This window comes from Protopterus annectens, chromosome 6.part1 (assembly GCF_019279795.1).
Source record: "Protopterus annectens isolate FY-2018-M chromosome 6.part1, PAN1.0, whole genome shotgun sequence".
In the NCBI taxonomy this organism is placed as follows: domain Eukaryota; kingdom Metazoa; phylum Chordata; order Ceratodontiformes; family Protopteridae; genus Protopterus; species Protopterus annectens.
The window spans coordinates 308,188,394-308,206,261 of record NC_056738.1 but is presented as its reverse complement, the minus strand read 5'-3'; the positions used below and the strand labels follow the sequence as shown (position 1 = coordinate 308,206,261).

Below are 17,868 nucleotides of genomic sequence, written 5' to 3'. Positions count from 1 at the left end.
AAAATTTAATAATAATAATAATGTGGGGGCAAGGAAAAAACTTGGAACTTATGCTTGTAGACATTACCCTCAGTGCAAGTGGGTAGCAAATTGGAGTGAATAATGCATACCCAGTCTAAATAATAACATTAACATGACAGCAAAAGGTTATTATACATGCCAGACTAGAGGGGTGATTTATCTGGCATATTGCCTAAAATGTCTTTTTTCTTACTATATTGGTAAGACGGAATGTAATTTGAAACACAGAATGTATGAACTGCTGCGGTGGTGGTGCTGTGGTAGCGTTGTCGCCTCACAGTAAGACATTGTCCTGTTCGATTCTCAGCTGAAGCGTCTTCTGTGTGGAGACATGCGGGAATGGGCATATCTTCGTTGAAGGTTGTGCGTCAGGCCTGGCAAGCCGGTAAGTAAAAATCTACTGCCAATCATTAGCGGACCGGAGTTCCGCTGTGGCGACCCCTAACCGGGAAAAGCCGAAAGATACAACAACAAGAATGTATGAGCGTAGTGATGACATTGGTAAGAAGAAGGATACCAATGCACTTTTTAGACATACAGTAGAGTGTGATCAAGCTGCATTTAAATTTTGGGTAATCAAAAAGGTTATACCTTCAGACCGGGGGTGGTGATTGAGAAACATTATTAGAGTTTTGTGAGTTAATCTGGCAATTAAACTTGGATGCTTGAACCAAACCAGGTCTGAATGATCACCTATCCATTTTACCAGCTTTAAAAATGAGAACTAAGATATAATATACAATACATAATATATAAGGTATAACAAGAATTAAATGTGTTGGTTGTTGTTGTAACGTGTATCCCTGTACATATATATATATATATATATATATATATATATATATATGTATGTATATACACACACATACATATATATATATATATATATATATATATATATATACTGCATACATACAAATTTAAGAAAAAATGGTAATTTTATATTAATTTATATAAGGTGGGGTATATAAGAGAGACAACATCACTTGGGGGGATTTTATGTGAGTTTCTTTAAAAGAGGTTAGTGGGTATAGATTTTAATTAAGTATATATCATGATGTAACTATTAATTAAATTGTGGACCAATGGGGTTTAGAATGGATTGTAATAAAAAGGGAAGTGGTTTTATGTGAAATTGTTCTGAAGAAGTTTCATGTTTTTGAAATAAAAGCGCTAAATCTGTGGCTATTGTGAGAACAAATTTTATATTTATTACCAGAGTGACTGCCATTTGCTGTTTGGTTCCTGGTTCTACAGATTACATATAGTGTGTTACTAGTATACTCAGAATTGCTACCTGCGACTCCGTATTACACTATACAAATACCTACGCTTTAATCACTCACAGCTTTTCCTTCTCTCTTCAGCCATTTCTTCTAATACCACAAACAGTCATTAGTACTTAAACTCAGTAACACATTATCTTACCTGAGTTTGCAAGGGCCAGTGCTTTCAATATCACAAACTCCTCTTTTTCCAGCTTCATACTCTTGTACTTCCTCACCAGCTGCAGTATACAGCCATTCAGATCCAGCATACCAGCTGTTCTTGAAAACTCCTCATCCATGATGTAGTCCTGGGCATAAACAATTTCATCGTCAAATGCAAGTGAGCGATACGCCACTCCCAGGATCAGGATCTCCATCCACACACTCTGCAGAATACTCATCTGGTCGGACAGGGAAAGAGAGGAGAAACCTGGGGAACAAACACTACAGTGAGACAATACATTTACAGGTTAAGCCCCATGCACTAAAGCAAAAAGCTTATTTCAGTTAATTTATTCTTAAACATTAGTTGTGTGTACAGGTATAGACAAACACAATGCCCTAGAAACATTTAGATAAACGATTTGGGCATTAACCATCATGGTAATTTTATTAGACATACTTCAGAAATAAAGAGTTCTGAGATGAACTTCTGCAGACTGTGTTGTAATTAGTGATTTCCCATTTCTTTTAAAAGTGAATGAAATTATGAAGTACTTTGTCTGAAGCAACCCTTTGTCCTTAATACATGACTACAAAGGCTGATAAAAAACTGTCAACTTCTCTGTTTCAGTAATCATGAATTCCAGTCCATCAAAATAATTAATACAATAAATGTGTTATGAGTAGATGTCTTTGTGGTAAGAAAGATATCAAACTGGCTAAAAGACAAAACCCACATGGTGTGCATGGAAGAGGCAGAGTCACAGAACATGAGAATTCAGTGCTGGAACCGCTTTTGTTTGGTATTTACTTCTCTGACCTACAGACTTAAAAACAATATTTGTGGATGACTGCAAACTGGGAGTCATTGTTGAATCCCACTATGACACAGAAGTTCTCCAAGCAGGAACTTACACTTGTAAATGCCTGGTGCATTGAAAATGAGCTTACATCGAATGCTAAAAAATACAACTTTGTCACATTTGGCTCACAACCCATCCCTCCAGCATATAGCACTGGCAACACCCCACTTCAAAATGAAAAATGTAGTTAAGAGACCTGGGAACCTGGGCTGACAATTCTCTCTTCTTTGACCACCATGTACCAACAGATGTTCATTGTGTTTCACTGTTGCAGTCATTACACTTGGGTTATCCTGCTGGCAGGCTACCCGCAGTCGGCCTGAATTTCAAAGTCCTGGTCCAGCGTCAGTTGCTGTCGCCTCTTCCCTGACATCAATGCGCCAGGGGTATAAAAAGATGCAGCCAACGCCATTTTCTTCAGTTTTTCTTGCTGCGCGGTGCCCGAAGCAAAAGCAGTTCGCAAGTGCCGGTTGGCCGACTCATGAGATTTTCAAAATCGAATTTCAGATCCGAAGTCTTCAATAAAGCTAAGTCAACCGTTGGGGAAACTTTTTTCTTGCTCCAGACCGATGTCAGAAAAAGTTAACAATTGTATTTCTTGTGGGAAGCAAATATCTCATAAGGATTTCCACTCTTACTGTATTCCTTGCCTGCTAGTTGTCTGTTTTGTGCTAGATTTAACCAACGCACTATTAAACGTCGGTATGATTTTGCTTTTCATTACTTTGGCAGAAGGTTTAACTACAAAATGCCGTCGGAACAACCAACGACCAGAAATCATAAAAAACGCAAGGATAAAGACAAGGACAAGCATCCGAGGTCCAAAACCAACGACGAAGCCTCTACTAGGCCAGTCGCTGGTTTCGCAGCCCCTGAATCCCGCTACCTCAGAGCCACAGGCCGCTTACGACTCCCACGTGGAGACTGCTAGGCCTCTGGATACTCAAGGTATTGGCCCTTCGGAAATTAATCCCTCAGATGGGTCTGGAGCCGCTGAGCAGGCATCGGCTTCTGAGGATGTCTTCAGACCTACACAACTTTATATAAAGCCTACTTCAGCATCCAAGACAAAGTCTAAAACAGTTTTAAAGACAAGGAAACTAGTACAGCATTCTCCATGATAGACTTCTATGCCTAAAAAACAGATGCTCAGAATGGCCGAAGACCTAATTACTTTGATCAGGGGTTCCCATCCCTCTCCTGATAGGAGGCCTAGGCAAGACACTGAATAAGACTCCTCTGATCAGGTTTCCATTTCCTCTGATTCCTCTTCTGATCAGGGATACTCTGTTCCTCCCTATGAGGATTCTGATGCTGAAGATTCTATTCCTTCAACTTCTCCTCCTGAGAACTATTAAGTTGGGGAATCCCTGCATACCATGAGGGAGCATTTCCACTGGGAGAGCCAGGATTATTCTGATTCTAAGAAAAGACTTAGAGACTTTCTTTTACTTCCTCAGCACAGACCTCTTGCAATTCCCCTTGTTCTAGACATAGTAGATGATGTTTTTTTCAGAGTCCAGCCTGTCTCCAGACTCTTTACCTCCTGCTCCTGTTAAGCCGGACAGATACTACAGGGTCCCAGACTCCCATAAATTTCTTTACCCTGCTGCTGACCCCAAAACTATCTCACAGGGTCCCAAAGGGGTCAAGGCTGCTTCTGCCAAAAACCCTGTCCCCTCAGATAGAGATTCTAGGGCTTTGGACAAATGGGGGAAAAAGTTTACACTTCTGCTACCTTGGCTGTAAGGGCTTTAAATTGTCAGTTTCATATGCTCAAATATCAGCAATACTTAATGTCTTTGTTAAAACAAAAAATGTTGACAAATTCTGAATGTTCTGAGAGCAAAGATTTGCAGGATTTATTGCATGCAGCTGAACAAGTGGGAAAACATACTTTGCAATGTGGCTATGATTCACTAGAGGCCTCGTGCAGGGCCGCTTTTACAGGTTCTGTTATTAGAAGGCATGCTTGGTTAAAGGAACAGAATCTGCCTGATCATGTTAAAGCTAAATTATTGGATGCTCCATTACAGCATGACACTTTGTTTGGTGTTAAGGCAGAAGAGGTGTTGAAGAAAATGGAGGATAAAGCTTAATCGATGCAGACAGTGAAGGATATCTTACAGGTGCAGCCACCCAGATTTAGAAGGAACTGGCCCTCTAAGATTTGGTCCTTTCCAGTGTCAGACCACAAAGAGGCAGATTCAGACGCCCTAGAGGCAGGCAGCAGCCCCAGGGCTCATATAGGCCCAAACAATGGGGGACTTCTACCTCCAAAAGCGGAGAAGACAAATCACAGCCTTATAGAAAGCAGTCCCAATGACTTCCCTCTGCCAATGCCAAGCACTTATTTTTTGGCAGCACCCTTAGGGGGAAAGCTAGCACTTTTTTCACAAAACTGGCAAAAGATCACCCAGGACAATTGGTTCTTAAATATAGTCTCTCAGGGCTACAGGTTCCACTTTCACACCCTTCCAAAGGCAAAAGGTATGCCAGACCTGCCACACAATCAATGGCAAGAGGCACAAAAACAAGTTTCATCTCTCATCGACATGGGGGCTATTCAGCCAGTGCCACAACAAGAGCAGGGAAAAGGATTTTACTCAAGACTTTTCTTAGTACCAAGAAAGGCAAAACTGGTAAAGTAGCGAACAGGTACACAATGAGAGCAAGGCTTCTAAAAGTCACAAATAGAATTTATTAAACCAAATAATATGTGAGCGCTTGAACGCTTTCGGCAAAACCAATGTCTCGCCTTCTTCAGACAAATAGCTAAATACAATTTAAAACCATGTTATATATATACGTCAATTAAAATAATCCAATCAGAATAAAATGCATTTATAAGTGTAGACGTTTCCAAGGGAACCTTAAAAGAGGAATTCAAAAATACAAATAAATCAAAGCTTTGATAGGCTAAACTGATAATACATTGTTAATGCATGTGTCTAAAATATACCCAAGTGTCACTTCCATATAATAAGGCATGTGAAAATAAATATACACAAGTAAATCTGTGCAAATGTTAACATCAGGCATAAAATGCATTCATAGAGTAGATGCAATACGCATTTTAACACAAATTATATGTGCATATTCTAAATGAATAAATAAATAAAAACTAATAAAAATAACCATAAATACTATTTGAAATGTAATAAATAATTTTAAACATAAAAAATAATAATATATAAACTACATATTTGCACCGTAGTTATAAAAATAAAAAATAATAAATGCTGTTGCAAATACTGATATATAAATAAATAAATACTATTGCAAATACTGATGTTGACATATTATACATATTCTACTAAGAAATTAATTTAAGAAGTATGTTTCTATTCTTCACAGTAGTTCAAAAGCCTTATGCCCGAACTGACGGTCAATAACAAACGTGTCACTATACGATTACCTTCATCTATTAACTACTAATATAATTATATATAGATGATATATATAATAGATGATGTTTATTTAATACCTTGAAATAACATGACTCGGGTTAGAAATAATGCATAAATGTTTTATATTATTTTAGTTTGTATTTATTTATAATTATATTAGTAGTTAATAGATGAAGGTAATCGTATAGTGACAGTTTGTTATTGACAGTCAGTTCGGGCATAAGGCTTTTGAACTATTGTGAAGAATAGAAATATAATTCTTAAATTAATTTCTTAGTAGAATATGTATAACATGTCGACATCAGTATTTGCAATAGTATTTATTTATTTATATATCAGTATTTGCAACGGCATTTATTATTTTTTATTTTTATAACTACGGTGCAAATATGTAGTTTATATATTATTATTTTTTATGTTTAAAATGATTTATTACATTTCAAATAGTATTTATGGTTATTTTTATTAGTTTTTATTTATTTATTCATTTAGAATATGCACATATAATTTGTGTTAAAATGCGTATTGCATCTACTCTATGAATGCATTTTATGCCTGATGTTAACATTTGCACAGATTTACTTGTGTATATTTATTTTCACATGCCTTATTATATGGAAGCGACACTTGGGTATATTTTAAACACATGCACTAACAATGTATTATCAGTTTAGCCTATCAAAGTTTTGATTTATTTGTATTTTTGAATTCCTCTTTTAAGGTTCCCTTGGAAACGTCTACACTTATAAATGCATTTTATTGTGATTGGATTATTTTAATTGACGTATATATATAACATGGTTTTAAATTGTATTTAGCTATTTGTCTGAAGAAGGCGAGACATTGGTTTTGCCGAAAGCGTTCAAGCGCTCACATTTTATTTGGTTTAATAAATTCTATTTGTGACTTTTAGAAGCCTTGCTCTCATTGTGTACCTGTTCGCTACTTTACCAGTTTTGCGGTTCGTGACTTGTGGATTATTTAGTACCAAGAAAGGACAAAGCCTGGAGACCAATTCTGGACCTGTCTATTCTAAATACTTTTCTGGACGTCCCAAAATTCAAAATGTTGACTCTACAGCAGCTTCTGCCCATGCTGGACAAGAAGGCTTGGCTTGTAACTTTGGACCTCAAAGAGGCATACCTGCATGTCCCAATCAGACAACCTTGCAGAAGATACCTCAGATTCATAGCTGGCTCAATGCACTACCAATTCTCTGCACTGCGCCCAGGGTATTCACAAAATGCCTGGCACCAGTAATTGCATTTTGCAGACAAAGAGGAATTCAAATATACCCCTACTTGGACGACTGCCTTATTCAAGCAAAGAACAAAGATATTCTACTACATCATCTGGCGTTTGTAAAAAGATTACTCATTTGCCTAGGGTACACAGTAAACGAAAAGAAATCAAAACTAGTACCCTCTCAAGAGATAATATTCCTGGGTGCAAGCTTAAATACAACTGCCCAGATGGCTTATCTCACGCCAGACAAACAAAGACATCTGACTTCTTACTTCAAAGACATGGCAACAAAGACCCAGTTACCTGGAAGAAAAATTTTGCAGGCTCTGGGCTACATGGCATCCTGCATTCTACTAATTCCATATGCAAGACTGCATATGAGGAAACTACAATGGTATCTACAAAGTGTTTGGACTCAACATTGCCACAGCCTGGAAACAGTAATTACTCTCATTCCCTGCCTGCAACAAATTTCAATGGTGGGCGCAGGCCTGTCACCACAACAAGGGACAGCCATTCACCTTACCCACTGCCAGGCAGACACTAACAACAGATGCATCAGATTATGCCTGGGGGGCGCACATGGCAGGAAAATGTATATACATTCCAAAGTCCTGGTCCGGCGTCGGTTGCTGTCGCCTCTTCCCCGAAGTCAGTGCGCCAGGGGTATAAAAGATGTAGCCGAAGCCATTTTCTTCAGTTTTTCTTGCCCCAGATGTCAGGTGCCCCCAAAAGGGTAGGCTGTAAAATTATGATAATAAAAAAGCATGCACATAACCTTCATCTATAAGCAAATACACCACATAGGTTGTATGTCCAAGTTGATAGCAATCTCTCCTTTGACAACCACATTGCCAAATTGGTTAGAAAGACCTTCTACATAGCCCACCTCATCATGAAAGGATTCACATCTAGATCAAGAGAGGTAAGCATGCCCCTTTATTCATCCCTCATCAGGCCCATCATAGAATACAATGCCCCTTTTGGGATGTACCTTACCCGACACCTGCAGCAATTAGAAAGACCCCAAAAGTACCTCACCAAGAGGATCAAGGGACTCAAACAGATGCCATATGCTGCTCGGTTAAAAAAACTCCAGCTCTACTCAGTTGCATACCGCCTACTTCGAGGCGATCTATGCCTGACATATAAAGCTATGTCCAAATCCAGAATTAATGGACATGCTCCACCTCAGTAAATCTAAATCCCTTAGAGCCACACGCTCGAGGGACTTGAACCTCAGCACAGAAATAAATAGGACTTGCTGGAGGGACAGATTCATAACCCAGAGGCTCCCTTCGCTCTGGAATAGAATTCCAATTCATGTTAGGCAGAGCACCTCATTGAATCTCTTCAAGAAGAATCTTGATGAGTGGATGGGGGATCGTAGGTTTGTTCCAGGGATTACTTCCGTGTCACTATTAGATAGAGGCACAGTAAACTAAACCGTAAAAAGGGCACAGTATACTCAAATCAAGGAGTGGCATAAGCCAAACAAAATCGGGCTAGGCTTATAATTGCCCCAGGGCAGATAGCCTAGTATGAACCTATGAACCTATGAATACACTCAAACATCTACATTTATGGTAGGTACACAACTGTACTTTGTTAGGAAATCAAGCTACCTGCTGCAGGTGAATATCATCCAGATCTATAGAGATTATTGTCGCCTTGTATTCAGCACTGATCAGACCAGTTACAGAATACAATGCCCCCTTTGGGATATGCAACATGAATCATACCAATTAGTTAGACTGTAGACTTAAAATCACTAAGCTAAAAGAAAAGAGCTGAAGCACTGTCCCACATTTCTGTATCAGGTACCCAGTAGTCCCAAGATTTCTTGTACCTTTACAAATCAAACAGCTATAAATGCCAGAACAAGAGACCTAAATCTGTTTCAGCAGATCAATAAAAGAAGGTGGAAACTCAGATTCATTACCCCCGTCTCCCTTACCTCAGAAACAGACTCGCCCTGCAGATAAAGCAGTGTGATATCCAAGTCCTGTTTGAAGGAAGATAGTGTAACTGGATGGGTAATCATAAATTCACCCCCATTATGACTGGCATAGTTATTCTTGAGAAGGAAGGCACAGTCTAGGGTGGGAACTGGCAAGGCACAATGATCACAAGACTCAGTAGCCCTGAACTTCCTGTGACTCCTACATTTCCTATGAAAACACATTTTTTTAGTATTTTAGTGACAGACCTCACTACTGGTTTTCAGTTTGTAGCTCTGTCTCGTTAGATAAAACTGTCTTGTTCAAAGCGTTCATGTCATCTCAGTAATGTAATAAACACAGCATGTAACATAATGCCCATTATAAAAAGAGATAGTTTGTTACTAAAATGTGTGTCTTTAGTGCATACTTTTAGACGCTATACTATGGTGCCAGTCTATTGTTGTGGATGAACATGTGTCAGACCTGACACACAGAGGCTAAATGAAATACAGTATTATGAAACAACAATTCTGAATACAATGTGGTCGATTTGCTAACCTCAATCCCACACTGAAAGACGTGTCTTGGTGTGGAAGAGGTACAAAATTTCCCATATGGGGAACAGTGTGCAAAAATACCCTCAAATGTGTAAAACAACTCTGAGGCCACCGTACCTTGATGCTAAGTTACGTGTAGTCAGGGAAGAAAAAAACGGCATGATTCAAAGAACTCTGCCGATTAGTGCACTTGTATTTCAAAGCCAGTTTTCAAAACTGGATGATTAGGACAACAATAACAGATATGTTTTAGTTTTAAACAGTCATTAACAGTAAAACAGAAGACTTACCAGAAAATGGCTAACTGACACCAGCTCAATAAACCTTGCAAATTCAGCCCTGATTATACATCTACAGAGCACTTATCTCTCAAAGAGTTGCAGCAAGCAAACAGCAGATGAATCCCACCTCCTTTTTTCTCTTTTGGCCTACACTACTCATTCTGGTAATTCATTTCACCTAGCCACCTCCTTCTTAGTGAAGAAGAATTCTTAACATTCTGAGTGAAGTGGATTCTCTTAACTTGGTAGGCATGCCCTCCTCTCCCGCTCTCACTATTTTCCTTTTCAGATGGATCCCGTAACATTTATTACCGCCATAAGTACTGAAAACATTTGTACTGTCTATTCTGTTAAATCAGACAAGATCCAGTTCCTCAGCCCTTTCCTTGTATGAAGTTCTTTCTACTCCCCCTCCCCCCAGCACTCCTGCGCATTTCTTTGTACCTTCATCAGTACTGTGGTTGCCTTCTCCCAGCAAGGGCTCCTGAACTGTACACAGTACTACAAATACAGTCCTGCAAAAAACTGACAGAAGGGGACTGCCACCATTCTGTCCCTGGAGACTGTATCCATAGATATATATATATATACATATAAACTACCACATACAACGCAAAACAGTATATAAATGAGACTACAACTAAAAGGAATCCAGCATGCTTTTGTTAACAAAAAATCCTTATCCAAGCCATTTATTGCCCTTTAGAAACAAAGTAGCAAGCTCTTTCCTGTCTCATTCTTCATCAGACTATTAAAGGTAACAGTCTTTGAATGAAAAACTGCACGATCTGCATTCAAACTGAATAATAAATGCACCACAACAGGCAGACCTGTGTTACCGATGAATGATGCTAACTAGCCTACAAAGATCTAACTCAACAAAGCAACAAACTATAAGAAGAGACATTAAAGCTTTAAAAAGTTATGTTTTTATTATTATTTTTATATTTTGCAGAATGTTGATATTTGTGAGGAAACCAAGATGGTTACTTACAGAGATGTGTTTCCTACTTACAAAGAAAGCAGACCGAGATGAAGGCTGAAAGAAAGTGACAGCCTCTGTAGTCTATAGCAATGCCTTGATCACTGCATCAGTACACTGAAGAGATGGCAAAAAAACAATCCTGGTCACCATGTATAGTAGTCGGTGTCTGTGTTCTGTATGGCCCTATAAAGGTAAACTTTGCTGTCTTATTGTGGTGTCTGATGAGCACATTTTGACTGAAGAGAAAAGTGGATGTGTAGTAAATTTACCCAGTCCAAGACAGGGAAAAACCTGTTTTTGCAATACAAGGGAAACCCACTGTCTAATAAGCACACAATAGGCAGTACTGCACTGGATGCAAAGCAAACAGAACAATTTAATATTTTTTACCACTAAATGATGAGCTGCAGTTCTAAAGATGCTTGCAAAGACAGACTGCTACCTTCTAATGACTTCCCTGGAACCTTCTAAACCAAACAAGAAGCTTAACAAGCTGTCATACCAAATCAGCTGATGCGAGAGCTACATGTTTTCCTAAGCCATGTGGATAAACAGCCAATTTGGCACGGAGTCAATTCAAGGTTTTCACTAGGTTGACAGATACTGGCTGCATAGTTCACAACACCTAGACTGGCAACAAGCAGCCACCAGCCTGAATTCCACTGTGCAAGCTTCTTTGTGTGGTGCTCTGCAGCAATATTTCCTCAGCTGTTTATTACTCAAAGAAGCAAGCTGGGCCATCTTTAGGACACTGTACCTGTGGGGTATCTGAAGGAATACATCCCTGTGAAAATCCGGTCATGAATATCAACAGCTGACCTGCTTATGGCAAGAAGACTGCCTTTAGGGTCACATGGGATAGAACAATCTCCCAAGGCAGTTATGGATAGCTTGCATAACAAACAGAACTAAGTCTCCCCTAACCCACTTGGTATACCACTGTAGTGTTGTCTGTTATCACTAAAAACACAATGCAAGACTCATCTGTACCAACTGTAGCAATATAATTTCCCTAACAAGGTACCCGAGTGATCTCCGGAGCAAGCCAAACAATGCCAGACTACAGAAGCAATAGCACAGTACTTGTGCTGTGAAATGTGGTTAGAAAGATCTAAAATGGTACAGCCACCTGGCCAAGTGATGGAAGGGTGCTGAACTCTAAAAACTGGGACAAAGAGTAGGCATTTTATAGTTTCATAGGTAGGTTCATAGGTAGGTACTAGGCTATCAGCCCGAGGGCCTACGTAAGCCTAGCCAACAAGGTTCCCTGGCTTACGCCACCAAGAAAGTTATTTTCCTGTGCCACTGTCGAGCAGACACACAGAAGTGAAACCCCAGGGTGTAGTTCCTATTTCCCATCCACTCATCAAGATTTTTCTTGAAGAGTGATAATGAAGAACTTTGCATGACATAGTTGAGCAGCCTGTTCCAGAGTATGGGAAGTCTCTAGGACAGGAATCTATCCCTCCAGCATGTCCTGTTTATTGTGGTGACAAAGTTTAGGTCCCTAGAGTGTGTAGCTTGGAGGGATTGGGATTTTGTTAGGTGTAGCATGTCCAACAGCTCTGGGTTTGACATAGCTTTATATGTTAGGCAGAGATCACCTTGGTGTAGGCGATATGCTACGGAGTAAAGCTGGAGTTTTGTGAGACGGTCAGTGTAGGGCATCTGTTTGAGGCCAGTAATCCTCTTTGTGAGGTACTTTTGTGGCCTTTCCAGCTGCTGCAGATACCTTGTGAGGTACATTCCAAAAGGGGTGTTGTACTCTATAATGGGTCTAATGAGTGTCGAGTAGAGGGGAACAATGACCTCTTTTTTCCTGGATGAGAACACTTTTATGATGAGGTGTGCCACATAGAAGGACTTCCTGACTACTGTGGCGATGTGACTATCAAAGGACAGACTACTGTCCACCTGGGACCCAAGGTATCTTATCACACATTCGGTGTTAAGTAGACTGCTGTCTATGTAGTAGTTCATGGGTACAGAGTTTTTACCAAAGGGGATGACAATGCACTTTTTGGCACTGAGCTTGAGGCCATGGCTCTGACACCAGGCATCTGTCTCAGCGAGGCCCTTCTGTAGGATTTCCACATCATTTGGGGACTCGACTATGGCTCCTAGTTTGCAGTTTTTCTGCAAACTTCGTTAGCCAGAGGTCTTCTGTGTTAGCCTGTACTTCAGAGAAGTAGATACCAAACAGAAGAGGTCCCAGGACTGAACCCTGTGGTACTCCATTTGTCACTGGTTTGAGGTCAGATTTGGAGTGTGCAACTTTTACAGTGTGGGTTCTGTCAGTGAGCCAGTTGGCAACTCATCTTGTGATGTAGGGATTTATACCTAGTTTAGTGAGTTTAGCTATAATTCCAGAATGGGGGATGGTGTTGAAAGCCTTGGCAAGGTCAAGATAGGCTGTGTGAACCACCTTACCCTCATCTACAGCTTTGGTGACTGCCTCAAAGAAGTCGATCAGGTTTAGGAGGCATGATCTGCCTTTCACAAACCCGAACTGGGTGGGATCCAGAGTTTGGAGGTTACCAATGTCTTTGTTTATGAGTTCCATGATGATACGTTCCATGGCCTTGCAGACCAGGCTCGTCAGGCTAATAGGGCGATAGTTCCCGGGATCAGTGGTGGCTCCCCCTTTGTAGAGTGGGATAACTGTTGCTGCATGCCATTCAGTGGGCACAAAGCCTGATGTGAGGCTATGATTGAACATGGTGCTTAGGTGGGGAGCCAGTTCGTTTTGAAGTTCGTGTAAAATGCAGCCTGAGATGTTGTCCGGTCCCATGGATTCTGTGTTTTTGGCTTTAGAGAGTGCAGCTTTTACCTGTTTAGTTGTGACTACAGGGACTCTGCATTCTTTATGTATAGATATGGGCCCTTTAGGGGGTGAGGGGGGTAAAGTTAGCACTGAACCTATCTGCCAGGCTAGGTTATGACTGTTTAACTAGCAGTACTAAGAAACAGTGCAGCAGTTATCTATACAAAAACCATCTCTGTCCCGTCTCCACAGAGTTATTTGAAAAGATGATGAGAATGCAAGTGCACCTCATGAAGCATCATAGGGCAGTGCTAATCCATGTCAGCAACATGTTTCTAAGCTTGTGGAATAAAGTTCTTTGTTGACCCTCCCAAATGAGAGTTTGAGGAGTCTGGCTTATCTCTTGAACACACGCTGACACTTATCAGTTCTGTAGCTTGTAACCCTTAAGCACCAAGTAATGTAATAAAAAATATTTTGCAGATGCTTTTAGATTCTTCCACTGGGAGAAATACGTAATATGAGAAGGCTTGCATACTTTTTTTCATAAGCCACCTGTAACAACACGAACTCTGGATGACATACAAAAAAAGTTGCTCTTTATTATGACTTTTACAAAATATACAACTTGTAAGGAAGCTAATAAAAATGGCACCAAGATGGTTTCATATCTATAAAATTTTTCCAAGGTAAGAAGTGATTGGTGGTATAAACTCAGGAAGGAGGTTATGGAATTTTCAGAAAGCTTAGTAGAGCCTTCCTTTTAACTTGAACTGCGACCATATTCAACTGACAGAAAAACTTTCATCCTGAAGAGAGATGACAATAAGTACAGCCTGTTATCAAATTACTTTGGCAAGTTTACAGATAGCAGAGAAATAAGTCTGTTCAAGTACCACATTATTTTGATGTTGTCTGTGGTGATTTGGTAGTAGTGGGGTTTGACATAACGGTTAAGGTCTTTACCTCATAAACACATGGTGCAGGGTTTAATTCTGACCTTGAGTTAAGTTTAAAATGACCCTTCTGGCCAGTTAGCCTAGTACTCACATATGAACCTATGAAAAGACTTTAGGGTAGATGAACAGCCATCCCTTTTTTCATGCTGATGAGTTTATTCACTTGTGAAGGAGACTACATCTCTGTGTATCATTGCATTTTTCAAGTGAGCTCCCCAAAGCAGACAAGATGTGTACATCTTGGGAAATGTGTTGTGGATAATAACCAATAAGGCTTGTCTGGACTGAATTTTATTTCTGAAATCCAGCAATTTAAATTTGCAATTAAAGGACATAGTAAGGAAAGAGTATTCTCTGGTAAATCTTGGCTCTGATCCCTTAGATTGAGTGATACCACTATATTTTTATGGATCCATGTTGACTCACTTAAGGCAGTTTCAATGAATGTAAAGTATTTGAAAACTGTTTGCCATGAATATCTGAGCTTCCCTGCACTCCTATACTGTACTTATGTATACCAACTCTAAGGTTGTACAATGGTGGAGAAAGAGATAAATTTGATTGTCAATGAAAGTAGTTTTGGTAAAGTACTTTAATCTTTTTGCATTTGCCAAAACTACATTTGGCAAATCGAAAAGGAAATAATTTTTCTCATGTACATTTGACACGTCTTGTCAAAATTACTGTGGGGTGACACACTGGAGAATCTGAATGACATCTATGTAAAGCATAACTTAAGAGTGGCACCAATGAACATTTTTATCTGAAAAAGTTGCAGATTTGACTTGTAAGTTAAGCCTAAACTGATAAAAAGATGCCCAGTCTTACTGAAAAGATTTTGGGAACAACCAAATGGCCAAAAGACAAGGAAGTGAACTGAAATGATAATGTCATATTAAAACAACCTGAGGCATATTCTCTGGAGTCTCATAAGGTTGCCATCCAAGGCTATTGACACAAGAACAGCAACAGACTGTAAAATTAATATTTCACACTTTTTTCATTTCCATAAAAGTGTTTAGGTTGGATGTATCTAGAATGGATATTCAATTCTCCCATTCCTTTTTGGGACATGGAAGAACCAGAATACAACTCAAGAACTTACTCCTTCTGATGAACTCTTCAAACTGCCTTTTTTTGTTTGGTAAATGGCAAACCATGGGAAAAGCTAAATGCAGTTACAATAACGTAACACAAAACAGCCATGATATAGGCTTTGTGGCAAGTTCTGTTAAGCAGGCTGCAAATACAGTTTCTTTTATCCAGATGCCTGTAATTATCCATCTTACTTGGAGCAAAATGCAGCCTCCCTCTTAGTAGATGCTGCTAAGCAGCTAGTGTGTGTGTGTGTGTGTGTGTGTGTGTGTGTGTGTGTGTGTGTGTGTGTGTGTGTGTGTGTGTATGGGGGGGGGGTATTAACAAGACAACAGTCATTTACTAGTGTTCATAGGGAAGAGAAACTTCAGCTGGCCCTGAATAGAATCCTTCTTCTGATTTCCCTAAAATATGAGCTGTGAATTTTTCTCTTTAAAGGTTTAATTTTGCCTATTTGGAGTTCTGACACAGCTAGGACTTAAACTGAATTTCTTTGAGCATCAGAAGAGAAGTATTACAGGACACTGCATACAGAAGCTGATCATAACTGCTATCTTATTTTCTTCAGTAACAACGTAGCACTATAAGTACTTACCATTTCTGTAACTTCTTTTACTGTAATATGGTTTAATAACAGTACCATGGTGATGCGACTTTGTCTTCTGGCTCATCTTGGTCTTTGCACAACAGACCAAGTCTTTCAGGCTGTCATATCCACTCAGTTAGAAGCCATATACAGAATTACTACCTACTTTCAGAATATTCGGACAGAGTGATAGTAGCTCATCTCCAATGATGCTCCAATTTTCCTTCTTTGCCACCTTTTAAACACACTGTATTGAGTCCTATCTTTTTCCTTTTTGTAAGCTAAAACTTTTTTAGCTGTAGGCACCCTTCCCCATTTACAGTCTGGTAATTTAATACACAGCTTTAAGGCCAAGACCTGCAAATAAACTTCATCCTGCAGTTTTGGACTGGATGTTGTTTTCTCTTGACATGGGGTGTGACACCAGGGAAATACTGCCAGTCTAGCTATCTGGAATTGTGTAAATAATTATATGTCACTTGAAAATATTAATATGATTTATGTAGAAATGTGACACTGCCAGCCCAGCTATCTGGAATTTTGTAAACAATCATATGTCATTTGTGAATATTAATGTGATGCATATGCTTGGTTTACAAATGTTATGCGTATATTAAACTACCGGTGCAGACGTGTGTGTTGAACTGTATGTTATGCACTGAGCTTCAAGAATGTAACCACAGTGTACCCTACTGGAAAAGAACAGAATGTTTTACGATTGTGTGTATCTCTCAATTGTACTGAATGAGACAGGATGTCTAGAGCTAGAGGTTTCTTTCTATTGTCTTGAAACAGAAATACTTACTGGGTCTAAAATGTTTTATTGCTCTGTGACTTCCTAGCAGCTGCACATCTGAGAGATATGTATTCTTGACACAGAGGTGCTAAATTCGAAGTATCTGTTTAGCCTGAGAACTGAAGGCAGGTGACAAAGAGTGATGTCATCCAGATGACCCAGCAGTAATGTTTTGATATTAATTTGGGAACTCTGTCAGAGACTGTGCATTTTGTATTTGTCTTCAGACCCGGAAACATCCTCTCATCAGCACTTGCCTTGCTAACAGTAAGTAACCAGGGTACAGTAATCTATCTTAGATATAGATAGGAATATAGTCAAGATTAGTTTAAATATTTTCTGTATTTATTTGAGACTGTCCTGCAATGCTGTTTTAGAATATTTCCTGTGATTCTGAACTCTGTAGTTACTGTGTTGTTTGAGTATTGTCTTGTTCTTTTATTATTAAATATATTTAAGCCCTTTAATTGTGGCTGGTTTGTTTACAGATATTTAAGCTCTTAGAGTACTTGCATATGTATTTGGTGACACTGTACAGGTCACTCCTAAATAGCCTCGGCCTTGGTCAGACTTCCCATTTGGAAAATAGTAACATCACACAGTAGGATAGGTCACCCTTTGGGAAGGGCCTTATAGTACCTGATAAAGAGCTGGTTGGTGGCAGTGACAACTACCTTTTAGTCTGTGCAGAAGGGGGCATAGCTAGTAAACCTGTGCCCGCCTTTCCCAATAGTGTGTGCACGTTTGTATATAAATCAAATCTCAAAGTGTGTGTGTGTGTGTGTGTGTGTGTGTGTGTGTGTGTGTGTGTGTGTGTGTGTGTTAGCTACTTGGGCTGAGACACAAAGCACTAGTTGGACAGAGTGGGTGCTGGAGGTTTTGGCTTGATCGCTCGACTGAGATCTTAATCCTATAGCTCTGCCAGTGTGGAGT

At 39.5% G+C, this 17,868-nt stretch overlaps 1 protein-coding gene across 1 annotated transcript in view; it reads right to left on the bottom strand.

Annotated features, from left to right (window-relative positions):
- The window catches only part of LOC122805524 (estrogen-related receptor gamma-like), a 590,745-nt gene that overhangs the window by 3,514 nt on the left and 569,363 nt on the right, over positions 1-17,868 (bottom strand). Inside the window, exon 8 of the mRNA XM_044075726.1 lies at positions 1,450-1,719. Coding sequence (XP_043931661.1) covers positions 1,450-1,719 — 270 coding nt within the window. The remainder of the gene's footprint in view (positions 1-1,449; positions 1,720-17,868) is intronic.